At 42.3% G+C, this 24,137-nt stretch overlaps 1 protein-coding gene across 1 annotated transcript; it reads right to left on the reverse strand.

Moving 5' to 3' along the window:
- Positions 1-2,068: 2,068 nt before the first annotated feature.
- On the reverse strand, positions 2,069-23,513 carry PDCL2 (phosducin like 2). Its single transcript, XM_070948941.1, has 6 exons — positions 23,448-23,513; positions 18,301-18,421; positions 10,027-10,117; positions 7,428-7,571; positions 3,974-4,182; positions 2,069-2,190 (listed from the first exon to the last, which is right to left on the reverse strand). The coding sequence occupies exons 1-6, from the start codon at positions 23,511-23,513 to the stop codon at positions 2,069-2,071; spliced, it is 753 nt and encodes a 250-aa protein (XP_070805042.1).
- Between the last annotated feature and the right edge of the window lie 624 nt (positions 23,514-24,137).

Below are 24,137 nucleotides of genomic sequence, written 5' to 3' on the forward strand. Positions count from 1 at the left end.
ACATAATCTCGTTGCCTTGGAGAAAAGAGGCTGAAATAAGTACCTACAGAGGAAGCTTGTGCTTGTGTTCACTATTCATTCGTCTGTATGCCTTTCTGCCATTATAATTCCAGTGCTTTTTGCCATCAGCAAACATCTTTATTAATAGCCTCAGACAGTACAATCGCTTCAATTGGCCTCTGCTGGATAAAAATTGTTAATTGCTTCTTTTGTGAATAGAAACGACCCTTCGTTTTCATTCATTGTTCATTCATCATTCACACAGAGCCTTGATAGTATAGTGGTCTAAGCACCCTGTTACTAACACAGCTGCTTGCAATTACTGCAGGTTCGAATCTCTCCAAGGCTCAAGGTTGACTCAGCCTTCCATCCTTTCTAAGGTAGGTGAAATGAGGATCCAGTTTGTGGGGGCAATAAGCTGACTTTGTATAAATATACAAAAGGATGAAAGCTATTGCTTAACGCATTGTAAGCCGCCCTGAGTCTCCGGAGAAGGGCGGCATATAAATCAAATTTTTTAAAAAAAAAAAAAACACAGAGAAAGCCATCTTGTTTAAAGCTGACTCTGCTGTAATAAAGGAACTCGTAGCTCTGCTCTATCTAATTCAGGCAAATTAGCGGGGCTTGAGAATGAATGAAAGATATTTTGCCTAGTACAGGTAGTCCTCGGCTTACGACCGGAATTGAGCCCCAAATTTCTGTTGTTAAGTGAGACATTTGTTATGTGAGTTTTGCCCAGTGGTGAAATCCTCTGCAGATTGCCACCGATTCACTGCCCACGCATGCGCAGTGCCCGCCAAAAGCACGCTTCGCACGGAAAGAGGCGGCTTAACAAGGTAAGTAGAACAGCAGGGGGGAACAGCTGAAAACAGGATTGCCTGCTTTCTAGCGAATATAAATCGCGTGGCACAGCTGATTGAAGTTTGAAGTTTATTAGATTTCTATACCGCCCTTCTCCTGAAGGACTCAGGGCGGTGTACAGCCATATTAAAACACATAGATTTATAAAATTTAAAACCAATTAAAATCGAATATATAAAATTTGGGCCGCAAATTAAAACATACATACACCCATTATAAAATTTGTACTTGTCGGAAATACCGGTTCAGACGAACTGGTAGCTTTCTTTTTACTACCAGTTCACTGGTGCGAACCGGTTGCATTTCACCCCTGGTTTTGCCCCATACTGTGGGGCACTGCAACCGTCATAAATATGAACCAATTGCCAAGCATCTGAATTTTGATCATCTGACCATGGGGATGCTGCAATGGATGTTAAGTGTGAAAAACCATCGTAAGTCACTTTTTAAAGTGCCGTTGTAACTTTGAACGGTCACTAAAAGAACTGTTGTAAGTTGAGGACTACCAGTACAAAGACATCACTAGCGAGATAATTTCACCCCACAGGATATACATTGTATGGGGGGAGTGGCCATTAGAACTTTTTTAATAAACTTTTTTAACTTTTTTTTTAATATTTATACTCTAATAAAAATTTATTTAAAAAAAAAGAAAAGGACTTTGGAACTGAGTCGTAAGTACCTTCTGGGGGCTCGTAACTTCAAATGGTCATTAAGCGACCAGTCATAAATCAAGGAGTAGCTGTAAGTAGTCCAGGCGCCTACTTCTCCTTAAAAAAAACTTCTTGAAGCCACTGAGTATAACTCAGCCATCTGACTGTGTGTTTTTGTATTCATTCTATCTATGACATGTCCATATGCCTGTACTAAGATATTTAACAAATTAAGCATTCCGTTTTGAAAAAAGATCTTGGAGAAAGCAATGACATCAAGGCTTTAAAACGAGAGATTGCCTGTATTTTTCACGACATTGAAATGCAGTTGTTGACAAACAAGCTACAGTGCTAAACAATCTTACTAGAGTAAAATCCAGCAGGCAAACATTGGGATATTTGTTCATCCAAGAGCAGAATGAGGGTAGAACATCAAATTTTGGACGGGAGTAGAAAGCCTTTATAACATTTGAGTGTGGACAGTACAGCAGATGGTACAATAATTGCAAACTAATTTGACCACATAGACATAGTAGCATTTGTCTCTTCGTACTCTAGTTATCGTCTATAGAAGCCTTTCTAAGTGAGGACATCATCATGTCCCTAATACCTCTTCTGGGGTTTTCTTCTAAATCCGTTTTTACAGCACCAAATTCTGCCAACTTCCATTCAAGATCTGAAACGGAAAAAAAAAAACCTATTCAGAGAAACGGAAAAAGGAACTGCAGCAATACTAATGTGCCTAACCTTTTCTCACTGGTTACACACACATTCATGCAGAGGTATCATTTCTCACGTCGGATGGAACCTAGCATGGAATGCATAAGGTTGTCAGGTAGGACTACAAGCTTAAATGAACCTTACGTTTGTTAGGGTTATTACTATATATTTATCCCACATAAACACAGCCAACGGCGGTTTCCACATTATGTTACTCCCGGTTCACCCCACACGCACGCGGTTCACACAAGCGCCTGCTTTCCGTGCACGCGACCGGCCTCAAAACTGTGCCTAAGTAGGACAGCATAGATCCAGGGGGGAGAGGGGGCAGGCCCACCCAAGATTTCCGCTACCGGTTGGGGCGAACCGGCCCGAACCGGCTGAATACCACCTCTGAACACAGCATGCTTAATTCTCCTGCCTCTTATTTTCCACAACAGCGATTTTGTGAGGTAGTTAAGCTGAGAGAGTGCGACTGGCCTGAAGTCACCCAGTCAGCTTTCATGCACAAGGGAGGCCTCAAATTGGCAGTCTCCTGGTTCAACACCTTAGCCACTACAGGTAGGCCTCGACTTACAACACTTTGTCCAGTGACTGATTGAAGTTACGACGGCACTGAAAAAAGGCATTTATGACCATTTTTCACCCTTTCAGCATCCCCGCGGTCACATGACTAAAATTCAGGCGCTTGGCCGCTGACTTATATTTATGACGGTTGCAGTGTCCCGGGGTCATGTGATCTTCTTTTGCGAAATTCTGTCAAGCAAAGTCAATGGGGAAGCCAGATTCACTCAACAACCGGATTTCTAACTTAATAATTGTACTGATTCACTCAACAACGGTTGCAAGCAAAGTTGTAAAATGACGCAAGATTCGCTGAATGAATGTCTCACTTAACCATAGAAATTTTGGGCATAATGATGGTCATAAGTCAAGGACTATTTGTACAGATTCTCACTGTTTATATTCCACTGTTCCTCCAGGAATTCAAAGCAGCCTACATGGAGATTTCTCTTTACATATCTCCCCATAACAGCAATCCTGTTTGGTAAGTGAAATTGACAGAGAGATTGGCTGACCCCAAATCATCCAGTGAGCTTCTATGACTATGAGTGGACTTGAACCAGTGGTGAAATGTAAAATTTGTTCTGTGGGCGTGGCTTGGGGGGGTAATGTGACTGGGTGGGCGTGGCCAACTTTTTTTTTTTTTTTTTTACTTTTAAAAGCATTTTTTCTACAACCTCTTTGGCCGAAGAAGTTGCAGAAAAAAAAATGCTTTTAAAAGCCTCAGATGATCAGGCAACTCAGCTGGGATCGTCAGAGGCTTTTAAAAGCATTTTTTTCTACAGCCTCTTCGGTCAAAGAGGTTGTAGAAAAAATGCTTTTAAAAGCCTCTGACGATCCCAGCTGAGCCGCGCGATCATCAGAGGCTTTTTTTTACTTTTAAAAGCATTTTTTCGGCCGAAAATGTTGTAGAAAAACTGCTTTTAAAAGTAAAAAAAAAAGCCTCTGATGATTACGCGGCTCAGCTGGGCATGGGGTGGGGATGCAGGGATTTTTGCTACTGGTTCTTTGAACCACCCGCCACTATCGCTACCGGATCGGGCGATCCGGTCCGAACCGGGAGCATTTCACCCCTGACTTAAACCAGCTTCAGTTTAAGCACTACATCGCATTGACTCTCTTTGTAGAATCCTCTAATTCACGGATTTATTTTAATATATATACATATATATTACCTTCTACCGTAAGTGCTGTTCCACCAAACTCCACAACTCCAATTAACTTGCCTTCAATTTTACCGTCCTTATAGACAAATATTGTAGGCAAGCAATTATCATGATAATTTTCAATACAGCTCTTGGCAATGGCTTTCACAAACTTAGTTTCTGGAAATTTTATGGCCAGTAGACTCAGGTGTCTGTTAACCAATGTACACATTGGAATACTAAAGGAGGAAGAGGAGAAAGAATTTGATTATTAATCTCCAACAGAAATATACCGTATAATAATAATCTTTGGTATGATGAATCTGAAAACAATGAATTAGTAGAAACTCTGTCAATTGCTTATAAATCCACATATGCAGTTTATAAATACCAGTATATCTGTCTGTTTTCAGTTCTAAGCATAGATGCCAAAATGGATCCCCTTCCTGACAATCAGGCCGAATGCCAATCTAAATGACTTCTTCATGCTGTGCAAAACACAGGCACCCCCTGTAAACTGCTTGGTATAACAGGATCGAGAAGCACGTTTTAGCTTCATGTGTTCTCCCGCCATAGATAATAGATTGTATATGAATCATGACTTATTGTAGGAGAAAATCAGGCAGAACGGGAGGTGGAGTTAAATGTGTCATTAGCTTAGAGTCCTTACTTTGCTACAAACAATCCAAGTCCAGCCCCTGCCCTTTGAATTCCTTTGACCCTTATCTAGCATCAATTTAGTGCTGACTATTAGTTGACTAGATTCTTGTGTATAGGCTTGAATAAATCTTTTGTGCTGCAATTTAGCACACGGTCCTGATCCTTTGCGCCTGACACTCAGTGACAAGAGCCTAATGCAGGGGTCAGCAACCTGCGACTCCAGAGCTGCATGCGGCTCTTTGGGCCCTCTGCTGTGGCCCCCTATCAGGTGATCCCACCACTGGCTGGCCTCGCCCTTTGCCCTTCCCTCCCAGTCACTCCTCGCCTGGCCTGAGAAGGTAAGGGCAACAATGGGGGATGGAGAAGTGGCCAGGGCAGAGACAGAGAGATACAGAGAGAGGGGGAGAGAGACAGACGTAGAGAGATACACAGAGAGAGGGAGAGAGAGGGAGGAAGGGAGGGGAAAGAGAAATATGTCAAAATGATTTTGTGGTTCCTGGTGTTTTTTAACAACTGGTTCTCTGCCCTAATGACCGGCTGGGTAGGCGTGGCTGGGGGGGGGGTCATGTGACTGGTGGAAGTGAGTGACATCAAGTTGGCCACGCCCAGCCAGGTTTTGTGGCTCCCGGTGTTTTCTTTTCTGTGAGAAACAGATCCAAATGGCTCTTTGAGTATTTAAGGTTGCAGACCCCTGGCCTAATGCATGCACCGAAGTCTGTTGCATATGGAGAAGTAGCATATTTAAAGAAATGGCTCTTTTGCCCAACTAAACTGCAGATAATATTTTATTATCCGCAAGAATCTGGTATATACAGAAATAGTTTCCCCGGGGGAAACTATTTCCTCCAGTTGGAAATTGTTTTTAGTGTTTCTCCAGTGACACATAGCCACTGTTCTTTTAGGTAACTTGGATTGGGCTGTTTAAATTAAGTTGCACCCAATATTACATCAGTGACACTGTAATGCAGGATTTTCCATCACTCTTCCCTTTATAAACATCTCTATGAAACCTCTAGATCCGTGATGGTGAACCTATGGCATGCGTGCCAGAGGTGGCACACAGAGCCCTCTCTGTAGGCATGTGCGCCGTCACCAGCTGCCCTTCCGGGTTCCATCACATGCATGCATGCCAGCCAGCTGGTCCAACACTCATGTGCACTGGCCAGCTGCTCTTTCCGGGTTCTGGCATGTGCATGCACGCCGTCTAACTGGTCTTCTGGCATGCATGCGATGGAACGCAGAAGACCAGCTGGCCACCATGCGCATGCGCACCATCCAGTTGCTCTCTTCTGGATTCCGGTGCTCTGGTGCATGCATGTGCATGTGCACACATGTTCCAGTTTTGGCACTCAGTGCCGAAAAGGTTAACCATCACTGCTCTAGATCTTCTTAGGACAGTGATGGCGAACTTGTTTTCCCACGGGTGCCAAAAGCATGTGCCAACACCCATAATGCAATGCCTCTCCACAGGTCTCTATCCCGCACATGCACGCTCGACCCCCCCCGTGCTTCCCTGCCTCCCACGCATGCGTGAGCGACCCCTGCTTTGGTGCCTCCTGAAGCCTCCTGGGACCAAAAACGGGCTGTGGGGCAGCACTGCACCCCCAAGCCCGCGTATGCGTGCATGACCAGCCTCACCCTCACACATGCAGGCGCGTCTCCCGGCAGAGACCTGAAAATCAGCTGCCTGGCGGGAGGCACACGGGCATGCGCGGTGGAGCTGATCTGGGTGTCGGCTCACGTGCCCGCAGAGATGGCTCCGTGTGCCACTTGTGGCACGCGTGCCACAGGTTCACCGTTACTACTGTAATGCTCCCTACATGGGGCTCCCCTTGAGGAACACCCGGAGGCTCCAACTGGTCCAGAATGCAGCTGCGCGGGTGATTATGGGAGCGACTTGGCGCTCCCATGTAACGCCTCTCCTGCGCGAGCTGCACTGGCTTCCAGTGGTCTTCCGGGTGCGCTTCAAGGTATTGGTTCTCACCTTTAAAGCGCTCCATGGCTTAGGGCCAGGGTATTTACGAGACCGCCTTCTGCAACCGATAACCTCCCACCGGCCAATACGCTCTCACAAAGAGGGCCTCCTCAGGGTGCCGTCGGTCAAGCAATGTTGGCCGGCGGCCCCCAGGGGGAGATCCTTCTCTGTGGGGGCACCCGCCCTGTGGAATGAGCTTCCTCCCGGAATACGACTGATCCCGGACCTCCGTACTTTCCATAAGGCCCTGAAGACTTTTTTATTCCACCAAGCCGACCTAGCCTAAAAGGTCTTATGGGATAGTTTTTTAAATTGTATAGATGTGGGGTTTTAAATTGGGAGGCCGATCGATTTAATTTATTTTAGTTATTTTTAACTTTTATATTATATGTATCTTAATTCCAGCTGTCCACCGCCCTGAGTCCTTCGGGAGAAGAGAGGTATATAAATTTAAATAAAATAAATAAATCACAGTCTTAGGAGGTTCCTCTACCTCTCTAGAGAAGATTTGGAGACACACCAGAAAGTGAAAGTGGCGGAATAGGGAATCAATGTGTGTCCCATCACTGCATCAATAGTGGGTTCCTCTTACCCTCGCTAGCGGTTCAGAACTGGGTGCATGCGTGTGGTGCTTGTGCACATGCGCAGAATTTCCATGATGATGTCCATGTGGGTGGGTGGAGCCTCCCCCCACCATCACTACCGGTTTACCCGAACCGGGGTGAACCGGTAAAAACTCATCACTGCACTGCATGCATTTCTAGTAGCAGAATGACATCAGGGTGTCAAGAGACTTACTGTATTTACAGTATAAATGTTCTAACACACACACACACACTCCTCTCTTACCTTTCATTATACAGATGGATGACAACCCACACATCCTTTGGCGCATTTGTGACTTCCTTCACGTATTGATCCCCAGAAATTTCATTCAGTTCTCCATATCTCTGTCTCTTTTGTAGAACTTTTAGTTCTGCTAAACGTTGTTTCCTAATTTAAGGAAAAACCTTTCGTACCATAGCCATTAATAAAAGCGGGAAGAGAGACCATGAACATATAGGGTTAAGGTATCACACCCGTTCCTTGGAGATTTTCAGAAATGAAGGTTGTTAAGGGTGGGAATGCAAGAGAGTTCAAAAATGCAGTGATTGAACTATATAGGAGAGAGATGGGGAATCTGAATTTGTTGCCTGGGCAACATGTAACCCATCCATTCCTTTCCAATTCAGACCTGCGAGCCCTTCCAGACACCACCGAGTGGGCAAAAACCGTTTTCAGTTCAAGGTAAAGGTAAAGGTTTCCATCACACGTATGTGCTAGTCATTCCCGATTCTAGGGGGCGTGCTCATCTCCGTTTCAAAGCCAAAGAGCCAGCGCTGTCCGAAGACGTCTCCGTGGTCATGTGGCTGGCATAACTCAACGCCAAAGGCGCACGGAACGCTGTTCCCTTCCCACCAAAGGTGGTCCCTATTTTTCTACTTGCACTTTTTACGTGCTTTCGAACTGCTAGGTTGGCAGAAGCTGGGACAAGTAATGGGAGCTCATCCCGTTACGCGGCACTAGGGACTCGAACCGCTGAACTGCCGACCTTTCTGACCGACAAGCTCAGCGTCTTAGCCACTGAGCCACCACGTCCCCTACTAATAATAATAATAGTTAGGATAAGACTTATCCTGTGATAGATCTACAAAGGTTTGGTTCAAGAGGGATCAGTTTTAAATAATAAACTCTGCCCATTAAAAGGAGCCTATTCAAAAGGCAACTGGACTTGATTTTTCCTTGAAGACGTTTCGCTTCTCCTCCAAGAAGCTTCTTCCGTTCTGCTTATCCCAGCTTCTTGGAGGAGAAGCGAAACGTCTTCAAGGAAAAACCAGAATGCCCAGTTGCCTTCTGAATAGGCACCTTTGGGACAACCATGACCTGAATGACTGAAAATCTCCATAGACTTCTGCTCATTAAACTTTGCAGGTATTTAAAACATCCGTTTCTCTCTTTAAATGCTCCTGATAAAATAGGGTATTTTTTTCTTAGGGGTGTGGGTGCTGTTTTTAGGGCAAACCCCACAACCTAAATATTTGCATCCCTACTTTCCTTAAAGCTTTCTTATAGTCCTCTAGAATGAGTTGAAAATTTTGGCCGGCCTGCCCATTTTAGTGATAATATGATGTTAATGAACACACTCTGTGGCCTTCCTTTTAGGCCAATTTGGGAAAAAACAAACAAACTACAATCCAGCAAGTTAGTTATATTCAGTATAGGAGATTAATTCTCTTTGAAAATTTGCCTGTTAGAACTTGCTGCATTTTGTTATTATATTAATAACAAAAAAAATCAATGTAAAATATATAAGAATGTATGTAGTTACATTCTAAAATGAAAGGGAAAGTAATATAACTTAAATCTAGGCTGCAGCCCCACAGGAGCACAGAACCCTATAGCCGTGATAGCGAACCTATGGCACGTGTGCCACAGGTGGCACACGGAGCCATATCAGTGGGCACGCAAGCTCAGCTCCAGCTGATTTTCGGGCCTTCTGGGCCCACCAGAAGTCGGGAAACAGGCTGCTTCCAGCCTCCGGAAGGCCTCCAGGGGGGTCTGGAAGACCCATTTTTGCCCTCCCCAGGCTCCTAGAAAGGCTCTTGAGGCTGGGGAGAGTGAAAAACGCGCCTTCTGGTCTCACTGGAAGTCAGCAAACAGGCTGTTTCTGGACTCTGGAGGGTCTTGGGGCTGTAGGGAAGGTAATTTTCACCCTCCCCAGGCTCCTAGAGAGCCTCTGGAACCTGGGGAGGGTGAAAAATGGGCCTACTGGGCCCACCGTGCCGTCACATGCCAAAAGTGGGGGGCGGGGGGGCATGCGCATATGTGGGGGGGGTCAGTGCACATAGAATTATGGATGTGGGCACACACGGGTGTGACCCCTCAGGCTCCCCCCGCTTTTGGCACACGATGGCAAAAAGGTTAGCCATCACTGCCCTATAATGTTTCTTTCAGAGTTGACGTATGGATAATTATATGCAAGAAAAAAATCCAGTCACTTGGCTTTTCTTATTAGAGGGATTATACTAAGGACAAATAAAACTTCCTCTGAGGTTTGGAAAACTCAACAGTTGTGATGCAAGCGGTATAGAAAGAGGACGTACTCAGGTTAAGAGTACTCACGAGAACAGTACGTACTCACTAAATTTGAACAAACAGATACATTATTTAGATGGGAATTCAGTGAAAATGGATTTTTGAAAGTAAGAGCTGTAGATGGCGCCAGTTGCTTGGATATTTGCTAGCCCAAGAACTAACCTTCCATGTATTTAAAGGTATTTCTAACATTTAAAAGTTGAGATGATGATGATGATGATGATGATGATGATGATGATGATGATGATGATTAGGGAGATATCTATTTCCCCTCACTGGTGACTTTGCATTTCGTCCTTAGAATTTGACGTACCTGTACATTTCAACAGCTTTTAAATCTTCCTCATCAAAATCATCTTCTGCCTCTTTCAGTTGCTTCAGATTCATTTTTTCATAAGGTTTCACTAGAAAAAAAGAAATGGAGAGAAACAGCGGTTTTAACCAAAGGCTAGAAGAAAATAGAGTGGTGTGCTGGCCTAGAGGTGAAACTCTCGCCTCATAATCAGGAGGCTGTGAGTTTTGATCCTTGGTAGAGGCAGATATTTCTCTCTCTGGGCACAATGAGAACGTATCTGCTGAAGAAAACTCCTCATTGGCGACAGGAAGGGCATCTGGCCAGTAAAGACTCAGTTCCATTCAGTTGCCCAGACTCCACTCCACAAAAGATTATGGGGTCGTTAAAAGAAGATGATGAAAGACTAGAAGAAAATGCCCAGTTTAAATATTTCTGGGAAAGAAGTGGATAACAAATCAAAATCTTTTTTTCCCCCTTGAGAAGGCAAATTGGATAAATCCGTGCCGAGGACTTCTCCTTTAAATCTCATTTCAGAAGGAACTTATGAAATGGCCTCTGCAGGCGAAATTGCTATTTTTCCAGCTTCGAATCTCAGCTCTCTTCTCTGAACTGTGGAGATGCTAGTCAATTCAATGAAGTCCTGAGGTGAAATGGCTCATGATTGAAAGCCTGTGTGATGGAGAAATGTCGGGCTATGTATGAAAAGCTTCAGATTCAACTGTTCTCCATTTCAGAGATTCTGTTTTCTCTTGGGGATATTGCCTTTCTTTTACCTATAGGTCAGGGGTCTCGAACCTTGGCAACTTGAAGACTTGTGGACTTCAACTCCCAGAGTTCCTCAGCCAGCTTTGCTGGGAGTTTTGCTGGCTGAGGAATTCTGGGAGTTGAAGTCCACAAGTCTTCAAGTTGCCAAGGTTCGAGACCCCTGACCTATAGGGTTTTGTTGTGAATGTCAGATGGAAAAAGCATTGCTTGCACATCTTTGTGGAAGTTGGGGGGAAAAAATTATCATAATAGAGAGCAAAGTTGATAGGAGAGGGATAAGGAAGAGAATAACTACCAATATTTTATAGGGAAGTGATTTTGGAGGGCATTAGAAGAACAGGGGGTAAGAGCCATGGCAATAGCTCTTGGTTACGTATCTGGCCGGCAAAAATCAGAAGATTGCTAAATATAACAGGAAAGAAAGAAAAAAGAACCATGTTGCAGACGATTTAATTTTGGGAGTTATGGAAGCCCTGCCTAGGGCAATCATGTTGGTGAAAAGACATGTGGCAGGGAACAGGTGGGAGCAGGTGTGGGGCCCAAGGCAACAGCTTCCCCTTGCTGTTTGAAGAGAGTCTGTATTATCTACACAGTGGTGGGATTCAAATAATTTTACAATCTGTTCTCTGCCCTAATGACTGGCTAGGTGGGCGTGGCCATGGTGGGAGTGGCCAGGGGGAGTGACAGGCAGCACTTGGCCTCCTGTACCCCCCTGGGAGCAAAAACAGGCCATGGGGGACACACGCCCCTCCACGCCCTGTTTTGGGCCTGTAGTCTCCTGGGAGCAAAAATGGGCCACTGGGAGGGGAGTCACACCGCACCCTCCCGCGCTCCATTTTGGGCCTAGTAGGACTCCCTGCAGCCTCCTGGGAGTGAAAACAGGCTGCAGGGGGGGGTGCTTTGTGCTCCCCCCTGTTGTGGATTTAATAAGACAAACACAACTTTTGGGTTAATCAGAGACAGATTTTATATATTGCGCAATAGGTTCAAGGCTCTGTACATGAAGCGTTGAACAAAGACAGGAATTAGGTACAATGGTTTTATACCCTTCTAGACAAAGGATTCTTTGAAGTTAGCAGTTCATATGGTCCTATACATTTATCAATTTTAGTTGACATTACAGAGTTTCTTTGCAAAACAGTCATAATTCTTTTTGTAGATTACCAAAGCATATCTTTTATCTTTTGTTGAAACAACAAAGTGGACATCTCTGTCACTTTAACCTCAAGGTGTAAATCACGTAGACTCTTCTTATCTGTGACAACTGAGAGGCCTTGAAGTAAGCATCCTGTGTTCTGAATATAATTACAAGCAATTTCTCTCTTACAATATTAAGAACAAAGAGGGCCCTTCAGTGACTATCTAACTGGATTCGTGTTCTTATTTATTTTATTTTATTTTATTTGTTACCTGTCCCACCATACTCCCCCCTCTGAGAGTTTGTCTTAAGCATAAACTCTCACAACTTACTTATAAGTATAACTACTGAGTATAAAAAGTTCCAATAAACAACTCTATGATATAAAAATGCTAACAAAATATAAGAATTAAAGGCATATAAAAGATTATATATGATTGTTTCCATTCTTCTAAGTCTTAAGAAGATTCTCTCCATCTTTCCATTGGTCCCATTTCCACATATGGATCTACAGCAGGATCTGTAAGTCCTTCCATAGGGTAGGAACCAAGTTGATTAAGAAAATGTTCTATCAAAGCTAGTTCCTTTTCAACTTGAATCTCCTTTACTGCTCTTATTGATAGATTTTTCAGCATAGGGATTGCACAAGGAATAAAAGCTAGGTCTGCCACAGCCATATTAATTCACCCGGATCCAGGCAACCAAGAAAACCACATGTCAGAAGCTTGTAACCTCTGACTTATCTTGGAAGCCCTATCCTGCAATTCCTTGGCAATTTCTCTGACCACACCTGATTTGTTACATGTTCCTGTCCAGTTTGTTGGTAAACACAAATATGCATCCTTTCCACATAAGAAGATTTATGGAAAAGGCATGCACTCAGTAGTTCCTTGCATTAGTCCAGACCCCTAAGTCCCTGCCACAAACATTCCTGCCAGTGGTTGCAATGGGACTTCCAGTGAGAGGTCCTTCTGTTTATCTCTGAGAATTGGTCCTTCAAAAAACATATCGAGAGGTAGTATTTCCAGGTGGAAAAAGGATACACAAATCTAATTTGGACTTCAAGTTGAACCAGAGCGAAAATTCTGAAGGTTGAAATGGTCTTGGACAGATTCCATCCACCCCACTTTCCCTTCTTAAAGTTTATTTCTGGTAGCCTTTATTCTAACCCAGAGCTGTGGTTTGACAGGAACAGCATGATAAGATGTAGGGCTAGCAGATAAACATAACCAGCATTTCTGACCTAGGGTAGGGTTATACTGATTAACAAGATCTTGACTTATTCCAAAATCCGTGATATATAGTCTCCTCTATGCAATTGTTGTAGAGGCCCATTTTCCTTATCTACTCCCCCCTCAGCTGGGTATGTCAAGATAGGAACCTTAGGTGGTGGAGTTGTCTTAGGTCTAAGGTAACGACCTCGTGCATATACAATGCGTTTGTGGCGTGAGTGAACTTGACCTAAAGTGTAGTCATCTAGGGAATCAATGTACATTTTATGTTCACCTGAGAGTCCTAGTGCGAATAATGTCCAAAGCCATAGGCAAAACATAATCACTGTGGTGTGTAGCTCACAACGTCAGGGTCAGGGAGAGAGTTAGTGGTACGTGTGGTTTGGGATATAGCAGTAGCAAGAAAAATCCTAGGTCTACCACAAAAACGTTCCTTATATATGTAAAACAAAATTACTAGTAAGATTAGAAAAACAAATACCCACAAAACGTACTCCCAAACTTCTAATAACATTAGCATGTGTAAGAAAGTGTTATATTAAAGCTAATAATATGTATATGTACAATGTGAAGGCAGTTGTCCTCTTTACAAATCTTCCGCCGTGCGTAGAGAATCAGCTTCCGGAGTGATTCAGCAAGGCTGATGATCACCTGGTATCAGTCTCATCCAGTGGATCCAGGATTGTCCTCCTAAGATCTTAAAAACACAATTACAAAACCAATACATCTGGGCGAGTGCGCAAAGGAATCTGAGCAGTTGTAGTCCTTTTCAGTTGGGAAACAGCATAGGCAACCACTGAATCCTAAGAAGAAAAAAAAATACAAAAATAGTCCAGATGATGAAGAATGCTATTCCCACTGGTGGCTGGATCCTTTGGATCATCAACTTCACTGGATTTCCTTGATGAGATTGAGCCCGTTCACTTGGGGTCTAACTTCCGTCCAGTTTGGATTAACATCCAATCATTGTGGTGGAATTTGTGGACTGGAAACTTCAAAGGTAGTGTTTGGGCTAATAGTCCTTGTTTCCTAAAAACTTCAAAATATCTGGACAGGTTATACACATATTGTTTCAATACTTTGTCTCTGGTTTCCAAGGAAGTAATGCATATGCTTCCTGTAGTGAAAACTACTCCAAACAACAGTTCATATGATGATAATCTGTCAAGGTTGGGTAAAATTCTTGACACCACTGTTGCTGTAGCATTACTGCAGATAAAAGCTGCAACCCACATTTGTTTATAATTGATGTTACTAAAGGATATATCCCAATACAATCATAGCTTAGTTTAAAAGTTCATGTACAATAGCTTGAAGTCCCCAATGACTCCACCCATATTTTGCCAAATGATGTCCAGAGACTAAGGGTTACAATGCATTAAGCAATAGCCATCATAAAGTCAGCTTATTGCCCCCCACAAACTGGGTCCTCAATTCACCTACCTTAGAAAGGATGGAAGGCTGAGTCAACCTTGAGCCTGGTGAGATTCGAATTTACAGTAATTGCAGACAGCTGGTGTTAAATTACAATGCATTTATCCACTGAGCTATCCAGGCTCCCTGTCCATAGAGCTTAATTTAATGAATACAATTCAAAGGTTTGAGCAGACCAATTTTGAGGCAATTTGTCTCCAGGGGGTGTCCCTCCAAATCAGGTCTTGTTTTTGTATGTAAGCCAATTATTTCAACACCATAAAGTTCTCATCCAAGGTGATCCATTGATCTGGTGTTCGTTAAGAACTGTGCTTGATTCAAATTGAGAACTGCAGGTAAAATCAAATCTGTCTGCTGCATTAAAATTGTTTCATTTTTGTTTAGAATTTTGAATCAGATAACCACCACTGAAGGATAGTTCTGACTTGATGTGGGGTGCTTACAATGAGGGCTCCCTCAAAAGATCAATTTCCTACTTTCTGAGCCAACACCCCTCGTGCAATTCAATGTTTGTGTGTGTGTGTGTGAGTGTGTGTGTGTGTGTGTGTCTACAAAGAGACCGAATGGCTTTTCCAAATTTGGCAAAGCCAATACAGGAGCCCTGGTTAAAGCCTGTTTCAAATTTTCAAGGCTTCCTCTTTCATGTCCCTCCCATTTCAAACTCCAAGGTCCAGATTCAATTAATTTTGCATAGAATTGTCTTAATTCTTGCTTGTTTATAGATGGAGGCAGAGACGCTACCCCTCCTTTCTATCAGGAGTGATTTTTTTTTCTCCTGTGGGGGGGGGAAGTCTTTCCCTTTAAAGATTGCTGAAAGGCAGAGCTTTCCCCGTCCTGAATTCAAAACTCCTGGAATCAGTTTTATTGTTCCTAGTAAGGCAAGCAAGAAACAAACACATCTTTTATTCTTCCTTTTGTTGTGGAAATAAGGTGGCGTCTCAGTTTCTTAATGGCCCATTGATAAAGGTGGGGGCTGAACTCTACCTGAGTTTCTGCCTATTTTCTTTAGGGGAATTTTCTTGTGCTTTTAATATTGAGCTTCTCAAATCTTCCAACACTCCCTTCACTGATTAAGTGTATTCAAATGCTTTGTTCACTTAATCTGATCTCTGTCAACGAAAAACACCACTTCTCTTCTTTGGATCGGGCAATTTTTAACGCTGTCTTCCCTGCTCAGATCACCATTTCTCTCCTACTTCTTAGCACTTCCACATTTCAATCTGCCAACTTCCATAACTTTCCAAAAACAAATCACATACCTTCTCCTTTCCATCAATTCTACTTTCTCTAACTCCTTCTTATACAATTCTCCTACCGCTGTCAGCACAAGTCTGTGTAGACAAACTTGAAAGCAACTTTCTGACTTCCCTTAAAACTTCCTCTCTTCCTTCAACTACCGTATATCCCTCTATAAACAAATGAGCTCCTCAGCACCAATTATCTAATCTCCCCGCAAACTGAAGTGAACAAAAACAAGCATACTCTTGAGGCAGAATCCAACATTTTAGACAAAAATGCCACTGAATCTCTCCCACCACACATCGCAATTTCCAACTCATCTCTGTGACAATTCCCAAAAAGGGCAGTAACTTGTGCTACTAGCAAACAAACAAATAAACAACAAACAAACATACAAACGAACCACCCTTCTCCTGAAGGACTCAAGGCGGTGTACAGCCTATTTTGTTTAAGACAAACACCTATTTAAAATAATTAAAAATATTAAATGGATTCGGCTCAATTTAAAACCTCAGAAATTTAAAACATCCGATTTAAAATTATGTTGCTAACCCAGCCTGGCGAAACAACAGGATTCTGAGTACAGGTTTAATGAAGCGTTTTTAAACCTCCAAAAATTTCCAGAAAAAATAAAATCAAAATTGTATTCAGAGCAGAAAAGTTTTCATATGCAAATTAAAGAGACCTAGCAGCAACAGCATTAGCCGATCACCCACTTCCCCCTCCTTTCTCTGCTCAGCAGAGAGACATGCTGTCCGCAGCCCACCCTTTTCCTGCTTCTTTCTTCCAAAGGAAGGGGGGGGAAATACAGGGAAAAAAATATTTAAAATACATAGAATTCTCATCTTCCTTTCGCCTCTCCTTTCAACAACACAACCCTCTGCATTTCTTTCTAATTTCTCACATTCTCAACACACCGGCATTCACATTTGCACTGCAATCAACTTCTTGTTTAAACCAATTTCACATACAAAAAATCCCACTTCATGCAAACCAACCATTACAATAATCGCAAATATCTCTCACAGCCTCAAGCACAAATCATCTCACTTTGCTGGCAGCCACACATATCACAATCAATTAAATTCCATTCAAATTTACACACTATCATTATATATATACATATATATTTAACAGAAATCACACCAAATTGATCAAATCATATCTGTTTTCCCATTTAGACAGGCTCTAATTTTTAACTGCCTGCTAAACCCCGGGAGGGAAGAACAGTAAACTCTGGCTGTTTAAGAATGTCAGTTTATCAGAAAATTTATAACACTGCAATTAGTTCTTCTCTTACCACACATAAGATTACACACAATACTTAGTACTTAATTTCAATACTTAAATACTTAATTCCAGAGACTTCAGCACGCCAACTGGTCTCCCAGGAGGTTGATCAAACCCCACTCTTCCACCCCTTTAAAGGGTAGGTACCTCTAAACAGAGAGACTTTAACTCTCTGATTTATACTTACCTGTTTTCTTTTCCTCTTTCTTTCTTTCTTTCTTTCTTTTGTATTTTTGTTGAGTCTGTGTCTGATCAACCTTCAAGGATTCTTGACTGGCCTGTCTTTGTCAGTGGGTTTACGGCACCTCCTCACTGAATCTCCATGGACTTCAAAGGAGTCCTAATGGCCGGCCAGTGGATTTTCCTTGGGGAGGCCTCAATTCCCACTGAGGCAGGCTGTCTGGTAGAACAAAAGTTCTCTGCCTTGTAGTCCCATCTGGGGTGCCATAAATGTTGTGGATTTAATAAGACAAACACAACTTTTGGGTTAATCAGAGACAGATTTTATATATTGTGCAATAGGTTCAAGGCTCTGTACATGAAGCGTTGAACAAAGACAGGAATTAGGTACAATGGTTTTATACCCTTCTAGACAAAGGATTCTTTGAAGTTAGCAGTTCATATGGTCCTATACATTTATCAATTTTAGTTGACATTACAGAGTTTCTTTGCAAAACAGTCATAATTCTTTTTGTAGATTACTGAAGCATATCTTTTATCTTTTGTTGAAACAACAAAGTGGACATCTCTGTCACTTTAACCTCAAGGTGTAAATCACGTAGACTCTTCTTATCTGTGACAACTGAGAGGCCTTGAAGTAAGCATCCTGTGTTCTGAATATAATTACAAGCAATTTCTCTCTTACAATATTAAGAACAAAGAGGGCCCTTCAGTGACTATCTAACTGGATTCGTGTTCTTATTTATTTTATTTTATTTTATTTGTTACCTGTCCCACCATACCCCCACGCCCCATTTTGGGCATAGTAGGCCTCCCTGCACTTACCTAGGAGTCAAAATGGGGTGTGTAGGGACTCCTGGAAGGGGCAGCGAGGGGCCAGCCAACAATTTAACTACCGGTTCTCCTAAATCGGCGCGAACCGGCTGAATCCCACCATACCATATTTAAATGCCTAATTTGCTACAGAGGTGAGAGGAAGTTAATTTTAATAACTGATGAAAGCTAGGCCCTTACCTTCTGCTTTCTTTTGTAAACGTAAAACCATTTCTTCAATTTCATCCTTAACCTCCTCTTTTGGAGGCAGAATCCCAAAATCTCTTAATATGTCATTCCATTCTGTATCTTCATTTGGATCCTTTGTAAAGAAAAGTCCCAGATATCTCTAAGTTACAGCATGCAATCATCTCACTTGGAATCTACTTGGACAACAGAAGTTTTTTTAATCTCTTCCTCTTCATCAGAACCCTTTCAGAGATCCAAGGTCCATAACTCAGACCAGAAATTAATTGCCTCATTATTTTTAAACGGACAGCTTTGCCTTCCCATCTCCATTTACTTCCTTTCCCTAGAGATTCTCTGGAGTACTTTAAGGTGAAAGAAGTTAAAGTCCCCCCCAAAAAAATTTAACTGCCGAACAGGAGGCCTGGTGGCTCAGTGGTTTAATGATGCTGGAGATAGTCTCAGCTATGGTGGTTCAAGCCCTAACACTGCATGGCAGGGTGAGCTTCTGTCACTTGCCTCAGCTTCTGTTCATCTAATAGTTCAAAAACATGTTCTGTGCAAGTACTGTGTTTTCCCAAAAATAACACCCTGTCTTATATTTTTTTGAACCCTGAAATAAGTGCTTGGCCTTATTGCCATGTGCTCAAAAGCCCAATTGGGCTTATTATCAGGGATGTCTTATTTGGGGGGAAACAGGGTAGATAGATAGGTACCACTTAGTGGGGAGACAAGCTGTTTGCTCTGTGCAGGTTGTCAGATTCCTGATGGCTCTGAACCTTCCCTGTTGCGATGCCTGTTTGTGAGGCAGCTCCAGGAAGGGAGGGGGCCTTGGGTGATGCTGCAGGAAGAGCCCCTCGTCTTTCTCTAGGGTTGAAGTCAGCTTACCCACCTGTGGTGCACCTTGGGAAACATGCAAGCATTTTCTATAACAGGGTGGGTACCAGGGGTGGGTTCTAATTTTTTTTACTACCGGTTCTGTGGGCGTGGCTTATTTTGTGGGTGTGGCTTGGAGGTCATGTGACTAGGTGGGCGTGGCTAGCTGGTCAGAGTCATTTCTGGAAGGTCCTCACACTTACGACCAGTCCTCACACTTATGACCCGACTCATTTGTTTGCTTTTAACACTGATCAGCTGTAGGGCGGCCCTTTGAAGCCCCCCGGCAAGAGTTTAAACAGTTTTTTCCCCTCTAGTCATCAGCTGGGACTCAGGAGGCAGCAATAGATTGGGGGTGGGACCAAATAAAAGGTAAGAATAATGTGGGTGGGGGGGTGGGAGGGCGGGGGGGAGAAGAACCGGTTCGGTGACATCATATCGTCACCGCTACCGGCTCGGCCGAACCAGACCGAACCGGGAGGAACCCACCACTGGTGGGTACGGGTACCTTGGCAAACCAAACTACTATTCTGCAATAAAATTGCGGTCTCCTGGCTTCTGCAACAATGCCACACTCTAATCATAATAACTGCCAAACAACCTTTCCTACAAATAGGAATGGTGATAGTGATAACAAAACTGAATTTTTGCTACCCAGATAAGAGATGATGAGTGGATGAAAGCAGCATTTTATCCCAAAGGCCTTCAGTTTTGTTGTTGTTGTTCATTAGACACTTTCCTGCTTCTCTCCTACAGAAATTGACTCTCTCCATTGATTTATACTTCTAAATTTGATTTGAAATCTGTTTAGAAACTTCAGTTGGTTGATCATTACTGGCTAAATTATATGTACTTAGATATTGATTGCATATATTTTCCAGATGACTTTCAAGCATCTTGTTCTTAAGTAGACAGTATGGTGTCCATGGGCCTTGATGTCCTAGTAAACATCACTGATGGTGCCTTCTAGACTCTCAAATCAATTTTCTTACAACTCTTAAATACTAAAATATTTTCCCCAGAGGAGAAGTTGAGTCATTGGTTCACTATATCGTAAATATAATAAAAGGGACCTGAATTTTGGCTAACTCATTCTGTAAATTATTTCATGTTCCCTGTTCATTTCTCAGAGTATTCCATGCATGGACTATTCAGAATAAACTTTCTTAATCTGAGTTGCTACTAAAAGAATACTGATCAAGTCAGTATATATCAAAGCATCATTGATTGAAAACTAAGCAAAGATTTAAAGTTGGGCAAGACACAGCAGATCCAAAATATTTTATTTGGAATCCGTTATTGGTTTGGGTTATAAAGCTATGGCAAATCTAGACAACTTACTAAACAGCAGAGACATCACCCTGCCAACAAAAGTCCATATAGTCAAGACTATGGTTTTCCCAGTTGCAATATATGGCTGGGAAAGTTGGACCTTAAGAAAGGCTGAGCGCCAAAGAATTGAGGCCTTTGAACTCTGGTGCTGGAGAAGACTCCTGCAAGTCCCTTGGACTGCAAGGCCATCAAACCGGTCAGTCCTAAAGGAGATCAACCCTGACTGCTCTTTAGAAGGCCAAATCCTGAAGATGAAACTCAAATACTTTGGCCACCTAATGAGAAGGAAGGACTCGCTGGAGAAGAGCCTCATGCTGGGAAAGATTGAGGGCAAAAGAAGAAGAGAATGACAGAGAACGAGGTGGCTGGATGGAGTCACTGAAGCATTTGGCGTGAGCTTAAACGGACTCCAGAGGATGGTAGAGGACAGGAAGGCCTGGGGAATGTTGTCCATGGGGTTGTGATGGGTCAGACACGACTTCGCAACTAACAACAACAAATTGGTTTGGGTATATGAAGGGCCATTTTTGCTTAAATTAAATGTAGAAAATATATGGTCTTTGGTGTAGAGCAGGATTTCCCATCATGACGACTTTAAGATACATGGACTTCAATTCCCAGAATCCCCAACCAGTCATGGCTTATTAGTATTATAAAGATAAATAGGGCTAATATTATTTGTAAAAGATAATTGTAATAATATGTCCATTTGTCTGCAGTACAATTTTAAACTTACTATTTAAAATTGTGTTAACTATCACATTCCGGAATCCTGAATTCTTAGAAAAAACGGAAGATTTCTAACTGAATTTTCAACATTCTCATAAAAGTAGGGTGCCTTGAGAGCTAATAAACCTATGATAGCTTTGTAACATAAATTAAATCTATTTAGATATTTTAAGACTCATGAGGAATGTTTAGAGACAAAATATACAGTTATTTTAAAATTATGTAATTGTCCAGAGGATTCTAGCGTTGCTCAGTTCTTCAAGTGTTTATCAGTTATGGCTGGTATAGAATGGATGACATATTTTCATCATAGGATCCCCATAGTGTCTTATTTTTTATTTCTCACAGAATTTAATCCATTGAAGTTAGGAGACAGGCTTGAACCTGAAGATTTGCAAATCTGAGCTCTTTGTCAAATGTTATGTTTTCTGGCTGAATTGAGTCCTACTGCAAATTGTGAGATGCAGCTTGGTCTAACTCCTCAGGGAAAGCTTCCATTTGAAAATTGAATGTGTTTTGGGATTTTCAGACCGTGGGGAACATGAATATGTGTTTCTTTTGCAAATCTGAGCTCTGTGTCAAAAGTTACGTTTTCTGGCTGAATTGAGTCCTACTGCAAATTGTGAGATGCAACTTGGTCTAATTCTTCAGGGAAAGTCTTGAAAACTTGAACCTGGGTGTCTGTTTTTAAAATGTTAGTTATTGGTTCAATCACCGTTTGCTTTGTTCTTCATATATATTTTATGCTTGCCTTCTCCATCTAAAACATTGTTTTTCAAACTTCTCGACTCTAATTTGGCTGGCTGGGGAATCCTGGGAGTTGAAATCCACGCATCGTAAATTTGACAAGTTCAAAAAATACTGATCTAAAGTGACATATGCCATAACAGTTCTTTCCTTCCTATTATTTTTTTTCCCCAGAAGTGTTTGTACATCAATCAAAGTTATGGTGCCTTAATTTTGTTTGATAGCAAATACAATTAATGCAGCTCATACAGTAGACTAAGTTGTCAAGCATGGTTAACAAATCCACCATGGCTGAATTCATGCATCACTATAAGGCAAATCTAAATTAACCATATTAAGTGTACATACGATATTTGTGTTTAATGGATCTCTGGATTTAGACAGCATATAGTAGGCCTGTTATAATTCAATACACTTTTAGGAAGCTTAATAATGTCTGCTTTTATATTTTGTTTCTAGAACTACTGCAAGCTTTGCTCCCATCATCGGGGGCATTTATCCTTGCGTAGTGCGATTTTAAATTACAACTGCCATGACTTTGCTGCTTAATAAACTCACTCTTCTCTTCTCCCAGGCAGTAATATTTCAGTGCAGTTTCCTTTCCCAAACCTCATCTAACAATCCTTTTGTAGTAGCTTAGCCTGGGACAAAAAAAGCAAGACCATGTTGGACGAAATGTCCATTTGGGTTGAGTTTCAAGTGGGAAGAAAGAGACTGGAAACATGGTGGCTGATGGAAAGATGATTAATAATGGTGGACAGGACCTCATTGTTTGAGGTCCTGGGCAAAAAAGCACATGGGTGAGAGAGAGAGATTTATACCCTCTGTTGGGCTTTGAATTTGAGCTTGTATTCTGATTGGTTGTCAGACTCCCTTGGGGCCATGCAGGGGTAACTTTGTAGGTTGTCTTTTGAGTCCCAAGCTTGGTTGAATCTTGCTGGGTGATGTAATCTCCCCAGGTGCCATGTGATGAGTTCTGTTGTTAGAGGGCTAATCCTACCTTTGTTGGATCTTGGGTGAGGGCATTTGCTTATGAATAGACCTAGCTATCTCTTTATCTCTTAAGTGCTGACGTCTGCTGTGGGCTATTGAGGAGGATGGGAGCTATTAAGATGAGTCTACTTCCTGCCTAAAAAACACGTTTCTCCATTTCTCATCCAGGGAAATATAATATTCTGCCTTTTTACTATTTCCTAGAATATTTCATTCTTCTTGGAGAGGGGTGGGTGCTAACTTCCTATAATGTCCTACTCAATTTGCATTGCAGTCTGGAAATAAAGCACTTTTCCATTTTAATTTCAGTTAACCTCTACCTAAAGAGGTAAGAATGAATACACTTGGTATAGAGTAGATATACTATATTGCATTAGCTCTGACCTGCATAGTGCTTAGGAACTGCCAAGGTGATGCCCCCGACACCGAGCTCTGATGCCACCAGCTTACATCTTCTTGGGCTTTCAACTGAATAACCAACCAACCAACCGCTTCAGGATGTGGGAGGAGCCAGTAGAAGGTCCATACCAGTGGATTCCTGCACTTGGCATGACCCTCAAAGTCCACTGCAACCTTTCCAGTTTGCCTCCAGAAGCTGTGGATGCTCCAACACTGGAGGCTTTTGGGAAGATTGACAGCTACTTGTCTAAAATGATATAGGGCTTCCTGCCTCAGCAAGAGGTTGGACTAGAAGACCTCCAATGTCTCTTCCAACTCTGTGAGCCTGTTCTGTTATTCTATGAATTTTGAAAGACCTTTTACCGTAGATATATAAAAAAAGAAGTCTATGTAATGGATAGGCATAGACATAGCAACAAAAGAAATGGGTAATAATGATTAGTTTACGAATTCAGCCCATTTATATTCCGATTTCTGTCCTATCAATTTCTTCTCTGCAAGCGGTAGATAGTAATCCGTAGGGAAAGTCAGTAGTAAGAGAGGCACAAAAACACATGAACAAAAACACTTTATTGTAGCATCATGGATTCCACACTTACGTCCTCCCTACGTCCATCAACCTATTAGGCTAATCTGGTGGTGATTGCAAGCACCTGCAATCACCTGTTGAGCTATCCAGGGAGCCTGGATAGCTCAACAGACTAAGCACTGTAATTTAACACCAGCTGTCTGCAATTAAAGTAAGATCGAATCTCGCCAGGCTCAAGGTTGACTCA

The sequence above is a fragment of the Pituophis catenifer genome, unplaced genomic scaffold (assembly GCF_029215685.1).
Source record: "Pituophis catenifer annectens isolate HBS135680 unplaced genomic scaffold, rPitCat1.0.hap2 SCAF_8, whole genome shotgun sequence".
Classification (NCBI taxonomy): Eukaryota; Metazoa; Chordata; class Lepidosauria; order Squamata; family Colubridae; genus Pituophis; species Pituophis catenifer.